General features: G+C 38.6%; 1 protein-coding gene across 1 annotated transcript in view; it reads left to right on the forward strand.

Annotated features, from left to right (window-relative positions):
- Nucleotides 1-15,932, forward strand: part of LOC308388163 (ATP-binding cassette sub-family C member 2-like) — a gene marked incomplete at both ends in the record, with an annotated part of 31,403 nt that overhangs the window by 2,900 nt on the left and 12,571 nt on the right. Inside the window, 20 exons of the mRNA XM_080868708.1 lie at nt 4,079-4,219; nt 4,300-4,437; nt 4,610-4,732; nt 4,835-4,890; nt 4,976-5,207; nt 5,383-5,561; nt 8,237-8,414; nt 8,984-9,238; nt 9,899-9,964; nt 10,134-10,271; nt 10,352-10,498; nt 10,578-10,662; nt 10,780-10,846; nt 11,169-11,295; nt 12,055-12,231; nt 12,442-12,609; nt 14,182-14,385; nt 14,992-15,116; nt 15,211-15,313; nt 15,399-15,618. Coding sequence (XP_080724834.1) covers nt 4,079-4,219; nt 4,300-4,437; nt 4,610-4,732; nt 4,835-4,890; nt 4,976-5,207; nt 5,383-5,561; nt 8,237-8,414; nt 8,984-9,238; nt 9,899-9,964; nt 10,134-10,271; nt 10,352-10,498; nt 10,578-10,662; nt 10,780-10,846; nt 11,169-11,295; nt 12,055-12,231; nt 12,442-12,609; nt 14,182-14,385; nt 14,992-15,116; nt 15,211-15,313; nt 15,399-15,618 — 2,929 coding nt within the window. The remainder of the gene's footprint in view (nt 1-4,078; nt 4,220-4,299; nt 4,438-4,609; nt 4,733-4,834; nt 4,891-4,975; nt 5,208-5,382; nt 5,562-8,236; nt 8,415-8,983; nt 9,239-9,898; nt 9,965-10,133; nt 10,272-10,351; nt 10,499-10,577; nt 10,663-10,779; nt 10,847-11,168; nt 11,296-12,054; nt 12,232-12,441; nt 12,610-14,181; nt 14,386-14,991; nt 15,117-15,210; nt 15,314-15,398; nt 15,619-15,932) is intronic.

Genomic DNA, 15,932 nt, shown 5'->3' on the forward strand with positions numbered 1-15,932 from the left:
TTAATTGTAATTTTTGTTGTATAGTTTCTCAACAGCACTTGTTTGTTTTAGTTTGTTACTGGTTTGCACTTTTTACTTAAGATTTTTCTAGAAAAAAATTGATCATATTCATTTTTGATAAGCATTTTCTATTTAATTATAAAATTTGTCCTAATTATGCCCTGGGAACACTTAAGGTCATGAAAATTAATTGAGATTTAGCAATTCAATGACGCATCCACCTTCTTTATTTAAAGGTACCGATATCAGTATCGGTATCGATATCGGTATCAGCGATATTGGCCCCTATTTACTTGGTATTGGATCGATACCAAAATATGCACTATCAAACACCACTAGTTTAAATACTCTTGTTGTCAGCTGTGTTGGAAATGGTCCCTACTTCTCACTTTGACTTTGGATGTGCCTTTTGGATGATTTCCTTCCGTAACACTGCACCTGTAATTTTAAAATGAAAACTACCCCAGAAACCCTCTTTTGCCATATGTTCCTTGCCATGTGTCAATTTAACACAATTAGAGAAGCACAAGAAGATATGTGCATTGTCTCTTTAAAAAATTCCAGGGCTTCTCCCCTGGAGTAGATCTGCTCCAGGCCTGTATCCCTATGTTAAAAAAACATTATCCAGTGGTGTGTCCTGCTGTAAATCATGTGATTAAATCATATGATTAACCATCTGCTGTGGAAAAAGTGACATGGATGTTAGCACAGTGCATTTCATCATCTGTTTGCACACTTTCTCACAGTGACCTTTGCATTGTAAATATGATGTCATGAATAACACACTGCTGGTAAGTACACACAGAATTTGGCAACTGAAAAGTTAAGTCTGCATGGCCCACAAGCTCATGCGACCCTAGTATGGCGCTGTCATCTTCCTGCTCCTGTAAAAAAAACCAAACACAAAAACATACATACATCCACCCTTTCCCCCACTGTCTGGGTGGAGTAGGTGCAATCTTGAGGACATTTGTCCCCACTAGGGATGGGTATCGTTTAGGTTTTATCCGATACCGGTGCCAAATCGGTACTTTTGAAACGGTGCCGGTGCTCAAACAGTGCTCAAACCGGTGCTTAAAGAATGGAGAACACAAAATTGGTCCAAAAACCTCTCATGTTCAGCTGTTTTTTTGTAAAAAGATAACAATGTTAGCCTTTTCTGCAGCTATGGGGCATATATGGTATCACTCTTGGCTGGAAGCAGTGCTTAAACAATGGAAAAAACACAAACTTTGTCCAAAAGCCTCTCATGTTCGGCTGTTTCCCTCTTTTTCCTTTGGTCATTTTAGCCTTTTTGGCCAGGGTGAAGGGAGTATCTGCCATCAAACAAGAAGACAGCCGCATGTAGCTATGATGATGTTTGCTAGTTCACCTTACGTGCATTAATGTAATAACGTGGTTAGCCTACTCAACGTAAATTACACACGAACAACATTAAGCTACTCACGCAGAGAAGAACGGCTGCTGCTGCCATCATCATTCTCATAATTTCTGCTACACTGGCAGGGCTAGGGGCCAGGACTCTCCTCTTCGGATTTTTGGGTATGTTGCTAACTCCGGGTCCGATAACAGGCACCACACCCGCAGTAGATGTGCTCGGTGTGAGGTCTCGCAGCAAGCTATCAAATACGGCGCATTTCTCACCTTTAAAAAAACCCGCTATGCGTCACCTGGTGTTTCATCAGATTTGAGGTGTTACCAGTATCACAGTATCAGCTTAAAGCACTTGTTGCAGGCTGCTGAGTTTGCATATTTTGCTGTGAAGTACAGCCAGACTTTGACCGCTTCGCCTGTAGCTCTGCTCTAAAAGAACGTATGTACCTGGCCCCACCTACTATCCTCGGAAACGTAAAATGATTGGCTAGAAGTGTATCACAGCTCAGGAAAAAAAAGCACCGAAATAAAGCACCGAAATGTGCGCTGCTTTTCGGTCTGGTTACTACCATTTATGTCAGAACCGGTGCCATCATGACACCGGACACCGGTGCCCATCCCTAGTCCCCACTGTCAGTCCAGTCAGTCTCCTCATGTTTATTGCTGATAGCAGAACTTCTTGTGCCGCATACTTAAGGTTCAGCAATATGACATCATTTCAAAAGGAAAAAGGAGAATTTAGAATGAAGAATTCTAAATTTAGAAGTTAGAATTTCAAAACACTTTCATCCACCAGCCACACACTTCACACAACATTAATTGTCTATTAGATATTGAGTCTCTTCCCATGTAACCAGGTGTGCCTGGTAAAACATCCCCCACACATCAGGAACAAGAAACTCAATAATCTATTAGAGTTGGCACTTACTTATTTAAGCCCTCTACAGCATTCTGTTCAACTCAGTTCAATCATCTTTCCCCAACATATGTTGTTCCTAGAGTATTTAAAAGTAGAATGGGAGGCAGAGCCTTCAGTTTTCAGGCCCCTCTTCTGTGGAACCAGCTTCCAGTTTGGATTCGGGAGACAGACACTATCTCTACTTTTAAGATTAGGCTTAAAACTTTCCTTTTTGCTAAAGCATATAGTTAGGGCTGGACCAGGTGACCCTGAATCCTCCCTTAGTTATGCTACAATAGATGTAGGCTGCCGGGGGATTCCCATGATGCATTGAGTTTTTCCTTTCCAGTCACCTTTCTCACTCACTATGTATTAACAGACCTCTCTGCATTGAATCATATCTGTTATTAACCTCTGTCTCTCTTCCACAGCATGTCTTCTTTCCTGTCTTCCTTCTCTCACCCCAACCGGTCGCAGCAGATGGCCGCCCCTCCCTGAGCCTGGTTCTGCCGGAGGTTTCTTCCTGTTAAAAGGGAGTTTTTCCTTCCCACTGTCGCCAAAGTGCTTGCTCATAGGGGGTCATATGATTGTTGGGTTTTTCTCTGTATCTATGAAGCACCTTGAGGCGACTTTTGTTGTGATTTGGCGCTATATAAATAAAATTGAATTGAATTGAATTGAATATAATAATAGTCTGCTAGTTTATATATCACTTCTCATCCCACTAAGTGAACCGGACAAGATGATAATAACAGAAACGCATGCTTAAAATACTATCTGATCTTCATGAGCTTTATTGCATGTGTGTCTGTGTTAGTAGGATTAATGCATTTATACTTATTTTTGTCATTTTTGTGTACCTCTCCTCTTTGCGGTGCTCCAGAAACTTTCTCAATTCTACACTCCAAGGCAGTTGTTTTTTCTCTCCAGGCTCCTTAACCCAATTTCATTTCCCACACTAAAACAACAGTGTTCCTCCATGTGTCCTCCCCCTCCTGCGGTCTCCTCTCCCCAACCTTGCAGCAGTCCAGTGGCACTCAGTTCTCTTCAGCTTTTTCCTGTGTATTGCCACTGTCTCTTCCATTGGCATTTTACTCCAAACGTGGCAAATGTCAAATTCGGACAGTCTTCCCAAGGTACATTCACATAGTGCAGTTGCAGCTTGTTATACTGTGAGTGAGAGTATTGCAATTACAATACAACAAAAAGGTGACTCAATTAACTTTATATTCAGATACATATAAAAATCCATTTTACAGTTGATATAATCAAAAATAAACAGTAAATTGTCAATAATCTAATGAGAATTTCAATCACTATTTTACTTAGTTCAACTAGTTTAAGTATGTTTTTAAGGGTATTATAGAATCTTTTGCATTACATATGGAATAACAGTACATGAACTCCAACTAATAACAGTCCTTTAACTTCCTAAGACCCGAACTTTTTCATGTCATGCACTTTTAATTTCTCTTTGCTATTTGGGCTGATTGGCACCTGATGAATGTAAAAACAAAGAATTACCAGATTTTTATTTATTTATTTTTTTTTACCTGCTTTTTGTTTCTAAGATAAATGAGATCCACATATGAGGATGTTTGTTTTAAATTTCGATAGAACAGTGGCAGTATAATGTCCTCGTAGGTGGATATCAGGCCATTGTAGAGCAAAATTTAGTATTTTGGTCTAGACAAAACAAAATGTGATGTCCACATATGTGGACGCCGGGTCCTAGGAAGTTAATGCAATTTTTTAATAGAATAACATGATTTATTCTCATGTCTGGTCTGTGTTTTCTTCCTTTAGCTTGTGGCGTCTCTGTTGTTCCTAACGGCCATAGCACACCTGGGAGTCACACTAGGAGAAGATTTTGGTCCAAACAGTGACCAATCTTCAAAAAATGCTGCTGCATACTACGCAAATCCAGTTTTATTTGCAGTCACATGGGTAAATAGAGCAACCTTTATATTTATTTATTTAAATTTGAAAGGATTTGTTTTTATGTTCTGATGTGTCTTCTTTGTTAGATCCTTGTCCTGCTTTGCCATGAAGGATTAAGATGGGAAGGAGCAATAGACTCTGCCTCTATTTTCCTCTTCTGGTTGCTCCTTGTAGTGTGTGACATCTTTCCTTTCCAGACCCTCCTTCGAGAGGCTCTCAGACTGGTATGAATGAAGACATTTGATCAAGTTGGATTAAAGTAGAAGAAAAATAGTAAATTTAATCAGACATGATGCAATAACTTGATATGATTGACTGTATATTTTCCATAACACACCGTTTTCTGTTTCTTCGGGACCCTTTAAAGTATTTCTTTCTCTCATTTTTGGTATTTAGGGCGAGGTCCGTGATGTCCCACGTTTCAGCCTTTTCTACATTTCTTTTGGGCTTAAACAGATTTCATTAGTTCTTTCTACTGTGGCTGATATCCCCCCAGAAGCCAAAGACCTTATAAAAAAGGTACCCTTTATTTGTTATTGGTTTTGTTTGTTTGTTTTCCGAGGGTGAAGTTTTATAAGCATAGATTAAATAAGATAGATTGAACCTTGTTTTTATCCACAGAATCCTGAAGCAGGTGCAGCATTTTTGAGCAGAATCACATTCAACTGGTTAAACAGGTAACATTAAGGTCACTATAGTCGGAATCTTAACAAGCACCTACATATGTGCTCCATGTCTTCAAAGTTCTCATTGTTTTTACAGTATGGTCTTAAAAGGCTACAAACAACCTCTGGTTCAGGAGGACATGTGGGATCTGAATGAGAGTGATAGCACTGCTTTCATCAATGAGCGTTTCCAGCATTTCATGAAGCCTGAGTTGGATGCAGCTAGGGTCCGCTTCCAGAACAAGATGAAAAGGAAATTGTTTCAGAACATACACAGTGCCCAGGAAGACCCACAGCAAAATGGGCTTTCCAGTGGTCTGGGGAAAGGGGTGAGTTAGGATGTACTAATGATGGTGAGAGCATTTCATCAAAATCACTTCCACTCACATGTACACAATATTGAGCTACAGTCTAAACGGATTTTACCAACACCACTAATCAACATTACTATGTTTTTTTCTGAATAAATCTCATCAACTGTGCTTGAACGATCTGTTCCTTTAGGAGGAAAGGGGGAAGAAGGAAGATGAAAAGAAGAAAAAGGACAATAAGGAGGAAGAGAACTATCCCAATTCATGGCTGATTACCACCATTTACAAGACCTTTAAAAGGATTCTGATTGAATCTTTCTGCTTCAAACTTCTGGAGGATGTGTTAACCTTTGTCAGTCCTCAGCTCCTTAAGTGAGTAAGATATTACAGAACGTTACAGAAATAAAACAACAGATTTAAGAGAAGAACAATGTTGTGCTTGTACAATGTCGCTGGACTTAAACTAGGAACTTAGCTGTGTTGTACCCTGCAGTGGACTACAATGGTCTCTTAATAGTTCACTTTTCTGACCTTCTGATGTATGTCTGTGAAGGTTTTCTGATGCATATTTTTCAATAAGACAATTATATCACTTAACCCTCTGGGCTCTATCCTGGCCATTTGTGGCCACTTCACTTTTCTTTTTTCATTCTGTTAATGCAAATGGAATGAAACTTCCCAAAAGTGTGTATTCTTTTCAGATTTTTTTAATTTTCAACATCAGCTCCTTAATAATGTCAATAATACAGTGGCTTGCAAAAGTATTCGGCCCCCTTGAACTTTTCCACATTTTGTCACATTACAGCCACAAACATGAATCAATTGTATTGGAATTCCACATGAAAGTGGTGTACAAAGTGGTGTACACGTGAGAAGTGGAACGAAAATCATACATGATTCCAAACATTTTTTACAAATAAATACCTGAAAAGTGTGGTGTGCGGAATTATTCAGCTCCCTGATTTAATACTTTGTAGAACCACCTTTTGCTGCAATTACAGCTGCCAGTCTTTTAGGGTCTGTCTCTACCAGCTTTGCACATCTAGAGACTGAAATCTTTGCCCATTCTTCTTTGCAAAACAGTTCCAGCTCAGTCAGATTAGATGGACAGCGTTTGTGAACAGCAGTTTTCAGATCTTGCCACAGATTCTCGATTGGATTTAGATCTGGACTTTGACTGGGCCATTCTAACACATGGATATGTTTTGTTTTAAATCATCCCATTGTTGCCCTGGCTTTATGTTTAGGGTCGTTGTCCTGCTGGAAGGTGAACCTCCGCCCCAGTCTCAAGTCTTTTGCAGACTCCAAGAGGTTTTCGTCCAAGATTGCCCTGTATTTGGCTCCATCCTTCTTCCCATCAACTCTGACCAGCTTCCCTGTCCCTGCTGAAGAGAAGCATGATGCTGCCACCATCATATTTGACAGTGGGGATGGTGTGTTCAGAGTGACGTGCAGTGTTAGTTTTCTGCCACACATAGCGTTTTGCATTTTGGCCAAAAAGTTCCATTTTGGTCTCCTCTGACCAGAGCACCTTCTTCCACATGTTTGCTGTGTCCCCCACATGGCTTGTGGCAAACTGCAAACGGGACTTATTGTGGTTTTCTGTTAACAATGGCTTTCTTCTTGCCACTCTTCCATAAAGGCCAACTTTGTGAAGTGCACGACAGATAGTTGTCCTATGGACAGATTCCCCCACCTGAGCTGTAGATCTCTGCAGCTCGTCCAGAGTCACCATAGGCCTCTTGGCTGCATTTCTGATCAGGGCTCTCCTTGTTCGGCCTGTGAGTTTAGGTGGACGGCCTTGTCTTGGTAGGTTTACAGTTGTGCCATACTCCTTCCATTTCTGAATGATCGCTTGACCAGTAGAGCACTGGTCAAGCGATGTTCAAGGCTTGGGAAATCTTTTTCGTAGCCTAAGCCTGCTTTAAAACCCAGAGAGTTAAAGGAATTTATGCAATTACCTGTTACAGATGTAACAGTTTTACCATATTTAGGTAAACATAAAAAAAAACCCATTTTGTTCTCTCTTAAGTTTGTTGTTTTTAGATTTACTTGCTATTACCGTTTAAAATCCTTTGTGTTAACTATTTACTATTGCCAATCTGTGGGACCAGTATCCCAATACAGGAAGTCTGGGTCAGCTCTCTGTTTAAGAAGTTCTAATCGCTGGATGAGTATTACTCAGCAGGCAATGCAAAGTTCAGATGGGGCTGATGTGGCTCAGGGGGCTCGCCCAGCTTTAATGGTCTCAAAATCGTCTGTATGTTTTTCCTGCTTATCTGATAAAATCCGGGGACCTGAGTAGCCTTGCAGTTCTGGTCTCCATCAGGCACATAGTTACAGCGGCTCCCCCCTGGTGCACTTGGTATTTAAGTGGATTAGCTTTAGGGGGTTTGACAGTAGGCCTCAACTGTATGTTATGTGTAAATGGCTGAAGTAACCTGTAAGAGCTATTTACATTAAAATGGGTCAATACTCAGATTTTTACCTGTACTGTTTCACAACGGGTTAAAAGGTTATTCTGGGCGCTCTCTTTTATACTCTACCAAGTCCCATTTGCCTCCCCTTCTCTCTCCTTTCAGCAATTAACTATCACTATTAACTAACAGCTAAATCACATATGAATTCTGATTCTGGGTTTAACTGTTATATTGCTACAAGATCCAAGCCAGATCATGTCTACACACAAAAAATCTAGACTCTTACACTACTCAAACTACATTTCTCATTTAACATATTGATCAAACTTATATTATGATTTATCTTTTGTCAAAAATAAAGAAAGATAAAAAATGAAGATAAAAATAAAGATTAAAACTATATATCACATTACAAAAATTGGATGTTAAACCTTTTCACCCTCTCTCAGATATGTTGAGAAGAAAGACAGGGGGCATTAAAATTTTCTCTGTCCCTCATGTCTCGACACTGGTGATTCATAACCGATAACAGGAGTGGCAGGATGAAATGAGGACATTGTTAGCTAAGTGCTAAAGATGAAGCTGGAGATTAGCGTGTTTTCTTCTTTTTTTTTCTGTTTTTCCTAGATTGATGATCTCGTTCACTCAGGACAAATCCAGATATGCCTGGGAGGGCTATCTGTATGCAGTGTTGCTGATGGTGGTGGCTCTGCTACAGTCTCTGACCCTACAGCAGTATTTCCAGCGCTGCCATGTGCTGGGGATGAAGGTTCGCACTGCACTTATGGCTGCTGTGTATAAAAAGGTAAAAACAGGAGTGACAGAACACCATTTATTGATATTGGTGTGAAAAAAAAAATCAAATGCTGTGTAATATAAACTACTGTTACACATTAGAAGAAAAAAATTACTAGTCATAATTTTCTGCTTAAGTCAGTTGTCAGATGTTTCAGTTTTAAAGTACTTTTATCAGCACATACTTGTCACAGAAAAAACCTGTGTTAGTCTATAGCTCTAGTTTCCATCAATACTTTTACTATTGATCTTAATGATTAATTTTGTGAGTTCTCAGTCACTACTGGTGAAGACCCTGATTGAATAGCCAATCAGAATACATAATTTTTGTTTTTATGAAGTTTTATTAAGTTTTACGAAATCTTGGAAATCAGGAAATGAAGAAAATACTCCTGAGACATCAAAAACTATTTACATTATTTCTAAAAGAAAGTCAGCTTGGCTTTTTTCAATATATAGGGTTATGGAGGTTTTTTTTAAGTGACATACAGAGTAAGAAAAAATATCACTTATATGCTTCTCTTACTTAATTTTCACCCCACTTTCTAATTAATAAGCCCTTTTTATCCCTTTTCTAAGGCATTAGTGGTGTCCAATGACACTCGTAAGGAGTCTACAGTAGGGGAAATGGTGAACCTGATGTCAGCAGATGCCCAGCGCTTCAATGATGTGACCAACTTTATCCACCTGCTGTGGTCCTGCCCTCTGCAGATCATCATATCCATTGTTTTCCTGTGGCTGGAGTTAGGACCTTCTGTGTTGGCAGGACTGGGAGTCATGGTGTTAATAATTCCAACCAATGCAGTGCTAGCAACCAAGGCCAGAAAACTCCAGGTCAGGGGAAATACTAGCCAAATCTTCTTTGCTTCTGTAAACCTCTGTGCGAGATTCTAAATCAAATAATCAGGATGAGATTAAACTGCAAATTGTAATTTTTTATTCAAAATGTTTAACTACAGTATTGGATTGATTGTTTATGTCATGGTCTGCGTGGCAGGCCGTCGGGATGTGAGGAATGAGGACCCAAACGCTGGACTCTTTATGATGAACAGTGCGTTTATTTACAGTGCTGTAAATAGTTCACACAATAAATTTAATAAGTTTTATTCAAGATGTTTAACTAAATTATTGCATTGACTGTTTAATAGATTTTGATACAGTCCCCCTCTTTCAGAGGCTCAAAAGTAGATAGACAATTGAGTGACGCAGCATGCAGGCTCAGCCACGTGTCTCACAGTCAACATACAGATTTGCTCTCATAGACCAGTCTCCCTTCTATAAACTGACCAAAAATTTCTTTGGAGTTTAATTATATTAATTATAATGTGAAGAAAGTGATCACTGTAACTTTCAACATGCGATTCTTGCTGGTGAAAAAGTTGTTTTGTTTTTTTTTTCAAATGAATTACACAGAATAAATTGCTGTTCAAAACACTTTATTTAAGTATTGTCTTATTGCCTGTTTAACATGAGCTACATTGTGTCTCTTTTCAGATAGAGAACATGAACTTTAAAGATAAGAGAATGAAAATCATGAATGAAATTCTAAATGGGATCAAGGTGAGCTCCCTTATTCAGTGTATTCATGGTGTATGTAGATGCCTTCCTTACATGTAAGACATTGATGCTTCAAGAAACTGCAGTAACTTCAACAATAAGTGCTCTGCTGCCACACCGTTCCTTCTGCCTCACTGCCTCCTCCCTGTCTTTTTCTTTTGTCTCCCACCAGATTCTGAAGCTGTATGCTTGGGAGCCATCCTTCCAGAAGCAGGTGGAAGACATTAGAGGGGAAGAACTAAAAGTCATGAAGAAGTCTGCCTACCTACACTCCTTCTCCATTCTTACCTCATGCTGCATTCCAGCTCTGGTGAGTTCTGTCAGAGAGCTTCGCAGAGACTAGAATCAAATGGTAAACAAACTTTTTTCTTAAACTGACTGTACTTGCAGGTTTCTCTGGCCACGTTTGCAATATTTGTTAGTGTGAGCAACGATAATGTGTTAACTGCTGAGAGAGCTTTTACTTCCATCTCTCTCTTCAACATCCTCCGAGCTCCTCTTGCCATGCTGCCCATGCTCATTGCTTCCATTGTACAAGTAAGTGAACAGAGCTACATCACGCACATGTATCAAGCCTGTGATAACATCAAACTTAACCTGTTCTTTGAATTTTCAGACAGCAGTGTCTAAGAAGCGCCTGGAGAAGTTTCTGGCAGGGGAAGACATCGACAGTGACATTGTGCGCCAAGACCCCAGTTTCAGTATGTTCACCATTAGAATTTGCACTTGTTCTACAGCTGAAGATTGAAGCTTAGTCACAGTTTTTATGTGTGCGGATCATCTGTTAAGCTCTGTCTTGGTCTGTGTTCATTTTTTAGATACTGCTGTGAGCGTATGTGATGGTTCCTTTGCTTGGGAAAAAGATGCAAAGCCTCTGCTGAAAGAGTATGTCTGTGTTGGTCATCAAAAAGTTACTAGTTAACTTAATTAACTGTGAGATGTTGCTTCAGGCACTTTTTAAAAGTTTTTCCTGTCTGGCTAAATTCAAACTCAGGATATGTTTAAAAGTTCACACAAATTTTCGTTTTCAACATATGAAACATCATCTGTGTCCTAGTTTAAATTAAACGTAGGGTTTAAATGATTTGCAAATCACTGCGTGCTTTTTTTATCCAAATGGTACACTATGTTCCACACATTTATGAAACACAGTTGTATTTTTCCTACTGTTTTTACAGTAATGACCATATTTATTATGTGTCTCCAGTGTGAATTTGGACATTGAGCCTGGTCGGTTGGTTGCCGTAGTGGGAGCTGTTGGGTCAGGAAAGTCGTCTCTTATGTCAGCCCTCCTTGGAGAGATGCACAGTACCAAAGGTTTTATCAACATTGGGGTAATGGCTTTTTCCCCGTTTGTATTTATCAGTGTGTGTTAAAAAAAAACATGCAAAATAAAACAAAAACAAACACATAAAATAAACAATAAAGCATAGAAGACTTTAACAATCACATTACAATATTTTTTTTTTTAAGTATGCAATAATAAACATTAAAGGCTTTAGCTAACAAAGCAAAGATATAGAAGCAACAGCAAAAGCCTAATTCGTTCAAGGCAGTATTGATAATCTGGTCTAAACTCATCAGCATTGGTGGAGATTAATTCAGCCACAGCAGAATAAAGAAGTATATTTTTCTACAAATTGAGGCATTTTAGCACAGTTTTTGTGAAATTGAGACAGAGGATTTGCTGTGGCAACCCTTAAAAAAATTAGCCAAAAGAAGAATAAGAATTTTTGCTCAGCAAGGTTTCTAATTCATAAAATTAAATTCCAGTTTCCTTTTTGTCTTTTTATTACATAAGTGTCTTTACTCCAGCTTGGTGTGATCATTTTTTTTAGAAAGACAATGTAAAACAATGCTAAATCCACTGGGCAAGCCACCTGTTCAAAGAACAGTTTTATCCATATTGAAAAGGGAATAACTCAAATCATTTTACTCACAGAATAAACTAAGTTCAGTGGAGTTTTCTAACATTTCTAGTAAAAGAATTGATTTTTTTTCCCCATCTAGCATGGTAGTGTTTGGTCTGGATGAAATTTTGTGAATGCCAGTTTTTTATGATAAGACATGAGTAATAGTCTATTTCTTTCCAGGGTTCTCTTGCTTTTGTACCGCAGCAAGCCTGGATCCAAAATGCTACTTTGAAGGATAATATCTTGTTTGGATCTCCACATGAGGAAGAGAACTTCAAAAAGGTCATAGAGGCCTGTGCTCTTGCCCCTGACCTTGAGCTGCTGCCTGGAGGAGACCTCACTGAGATTGGAGAGAAAGTGAGTAACACTTTGAACGGTTCAGGTTTTTTGTTACACAAATATTTTTCCTCTATGCAAATACTGTGTATGGTCTTTATTGTAAACACATGTAAAATATTTGTTTCTTAAATACATGACAAAAAAGTAACAAAACAGAAGAGCTCTTCTGATTATAAAGGAAAGGCTAAAAGAGTGTGTCTCTTTTCCCCTCCTTTCTTCTCTTTTCAGGGTATCAATCTCTCAGGGGGTCAAAAGCAGCGTGTGAGCTTAGCCAGAGCAGTCTACAGTCAGGCTGATATCTATCTATTAGATGACCCTTTGTCTGCTGTGGACTCCCATGTAGGAAAGCATCTATTTGAAAATGTAATTGGACCCAATGGATTACTTAAAGACAAGGTTTGTGCTTAAAAACATTTGATAATTATTTTACAGGAAAAAAGGGAGGAAAAAGGAAAAAAAAAACTTTCCCATTTCTCATTTAATTTCTTCTGATGAATCTTGACATGAAATACTATCTGCCCAGGATATTCCAGCTGTTACTTGCATAGAAAACATGGTGTCTAATTTGTAGTATTTTACCTCATTTTACCCAGGACCAGAGCATTATGTAGAGGTTACAATAGGCTAAATATCACTAAATGACCAGGATAACTGAATAGCTAATAATGAAAGGTTAGGAATGAAAGCCACTTGGAAATAGAATTACAAGTTAGAAAATGTGTCTGTGAAGGTTCTCAGTCATCCAGGTCATCGTAGTCAAAGGAGCTTGCAGGGGATTAGAGGATCATCAGGGGGTCCTTTTGTCCCTCTGTGGGGGGATACTCCCACTAGGTTTATATCTGGGACTCTCCACCATTTGACCTTAGAACTGAAGAAGCTTCTCGGATGAGAGGTGAAACGTCTTCAAGCAACTTAAAGAAGTCCAGACGCTTTTCTTTGCAAGCTCCTTTGACAAGTTAGAAAATGTCACGGCTAGCAAGGCAAGCCATGTGGAGGTGAGATACGACCCAAAATGCAGGCACTGACTTAAATGAGAGTGAGCTTTATTTACACAATGACAATACAAACAGAAGTGGTGATGGCATGTGCAGAACCTAAAGGGAAACCTTTGGGAGGTAACACAAAGACCAACAAGCAGAGAAAACAGCACGGAGGAACACAGACAGACCAGTAAAAAGAAGGAGAAAACACAGGAGCAGTCAGGGAATGAGAAACAGGAGGGAGACACAGCTGGGGTTCATTATACATAACAAGACAAGGAGAAGCAAAACTAGACACATAGGACTGGGACTATCAAAATAAAACAGGAACTAAGAGACAATTCACAAAGATGCGGACTTGACATGGAGAGACAGACTGAAGGAACATGGCACATGGAACACAAGGAAGACAGTGACTTAAACTAGAAACCAGAATAACAAATAACATCAAGAGAACAAAACCACGAATAACCAATAATCTGGAAATAGAAATTAAACCCAAAACACTAGGAAACATGGCTTTATAAATGATTTTTAAATGATTAAACTAATTATTGTCAAGTCAGTCTGTGAACTGAATTATATTCTCTTTTTGATAAATACAACTTAATAATTTTTCATTTTTCTTTCTTTTTCTTTAATAATTACAATGTTTTTGTAAATCCTGTCAGTTCAGTATTTTTGTTATTGTTGAATTTATATTTAATTCTTCTAATAATTGTCTATTAAAAATCATTAAACTTTGGATATCTTTACTCTATTATTAATTACTATCTCATTTGAACTTTATTAGCGCCTGCTTTAAATTTAATTAATATGCTTTATTACTGCTTTTGCAACACTTCTCATCTGATAGTGAATTTATACTGGTTTTAAAGTCAGGCTGGGAGATATACAGTAGATGTGTTTATATACTTTATAAATATTAATATTTTCATTTATTAGATTGGTGAATGCACTTGAGTCTCATATATCTCTGACCATACAGACTCGTATCCTGGTGACTCATGGCATAAGCTTCCTGCCATACGTGGATGAAATAGTGGTTTTGGAGAATGGAGTCATTTCTGAAGTTGGATCCTATGAAAACCTTCGTGCCAGTGGAGGAACTTTTTCTAAGTTTCTCGACACATATGCCACTGAGCAGAGCAATCAGAGAAATTCAGAAACAGGTGATTACAACCTTTTCTTAGTATATTAGCAACATAATCTGCACACATTACATGTTTTGTTAGATGTAAAACCAAAACCGATGCTAAAATTATATAAGAATAAGAATAACTTTATTTATCCCGAGGGAAATTCTTTTGTCATGTACATGCTCAAAGCAGCAGGAGAGACAGAGGAACAGATGAATAAGATTTACAATATATACAATAAGAATAGTAGTATACAGTAATATACAGTAGGATAGTGAAAGGCATAGTATCAAATAACTCTAACAAAGTAATATATATAACTATATCCTGGAGAATAAATAACTTAACTATCTGTGCAGGCAATTCTAGAAAGTGACAAAGTATTGTGCAATAGAATAAAGGGAGTAGCAGCGTATGATGAGGGGGATTAAACAAATATTCAATAAGGTACTGTTGGGTAATATTGCACGGTCTGAAAGGGAACATAATAGCATTGGTAATAGTCTCAGGATACCACTAATATGAATGAATTAAATTTCTTTTTGTCATCTTTTATGAATACTTTGTGTTGATGTTGTTCACATATTGACCCAAGACACCATAAATTACTGCCATATTTGTAAAACACCATGTATATTGTTCATTTAGGTGAGGGCCAGGATGCAGAAGACATTGAGCTCTTCCCAGGCGGAGACAATGCCCAACCTGACGGTGCTTCGGAGGACACTGTTTCTCTTACACTGGAGCAAGAAAACAGTATCCGCCGCAGCCAGCGCAATGGCAGGCAAGTTATAGATGAAACCAGGGAAACAGCTTGTTTCAAATACCATCTTTAGCAGAATGTCCATTTCATTTTTTTTTTTTTTTTTCATTTTTAGTGTCAGATTAAGAAGAAATAATTCCCTTACAAAATCTGCAAATGCTGATGAACCACAGAAAGGCCAGAAACTTATAGAGAAGGAAACTATGGAAATAGGACAGGTAACAAAATGTTTTTGTACAACTAGTGCAAGATTACAACAAATGATAGCCTGTTTCCTGAGTGCCGTCTCGCGCTGATTTCCAGGTGAAGCTTGCAGTGTTCCTGCAGTACCTGCGAGCCATGGGCTGGGGATATTCTGCCATGGTTTTCCTGATTTACTTCATCCAGACCGCTGCTTTCACCGGTCAAAATCTGTGGTTGAGTGACTGGACCAGTGATTCTGTGGAGTACTACAACATGACATACCCTTCCTGGAAGAGGGACACAAGGGTGGGAGTGTTCGGAGCTCTTGGAGTGGCTCAGGGTAACTTAACAGTCGTTCGTTGTTCCTTTTTTTTTATTTGCAAATATTTTCAGGTTCATGTAAGTTAACATTAAGCAACTTTATGTCTTAAAGTAAGGAAAATTCTGTACCCTGTTATTTAGGATCCACTCATTTTTAGAGCGCTATATAGATAACCTAAACTTCCAGTCTTTTTATTGTACTAGAGGACTTGTGCACTGTGTGCGTTAGGTCCTTTGTCACAGGGACCCATGCTGCAAAGTGCATAGGCACCTATAACTTTTTAGGTTAATAAGTAGAGACAATTATGAGGAATTTATTGATATACAGAATTC

Source organism: Rhamphochromis sp. 'chilingali' (genome assembly GCF_963969265.1).
Source record: "Rhamphochromis sp. 'chilingali' genome assembly, chromosome: 20".
NCBI lineage: Eukaryota > Metazoa > Chordata > Actinopteri > Cichliformes > Cichlidae > Rhamphochromis > Rhamphochromis sp. 'chilingali'.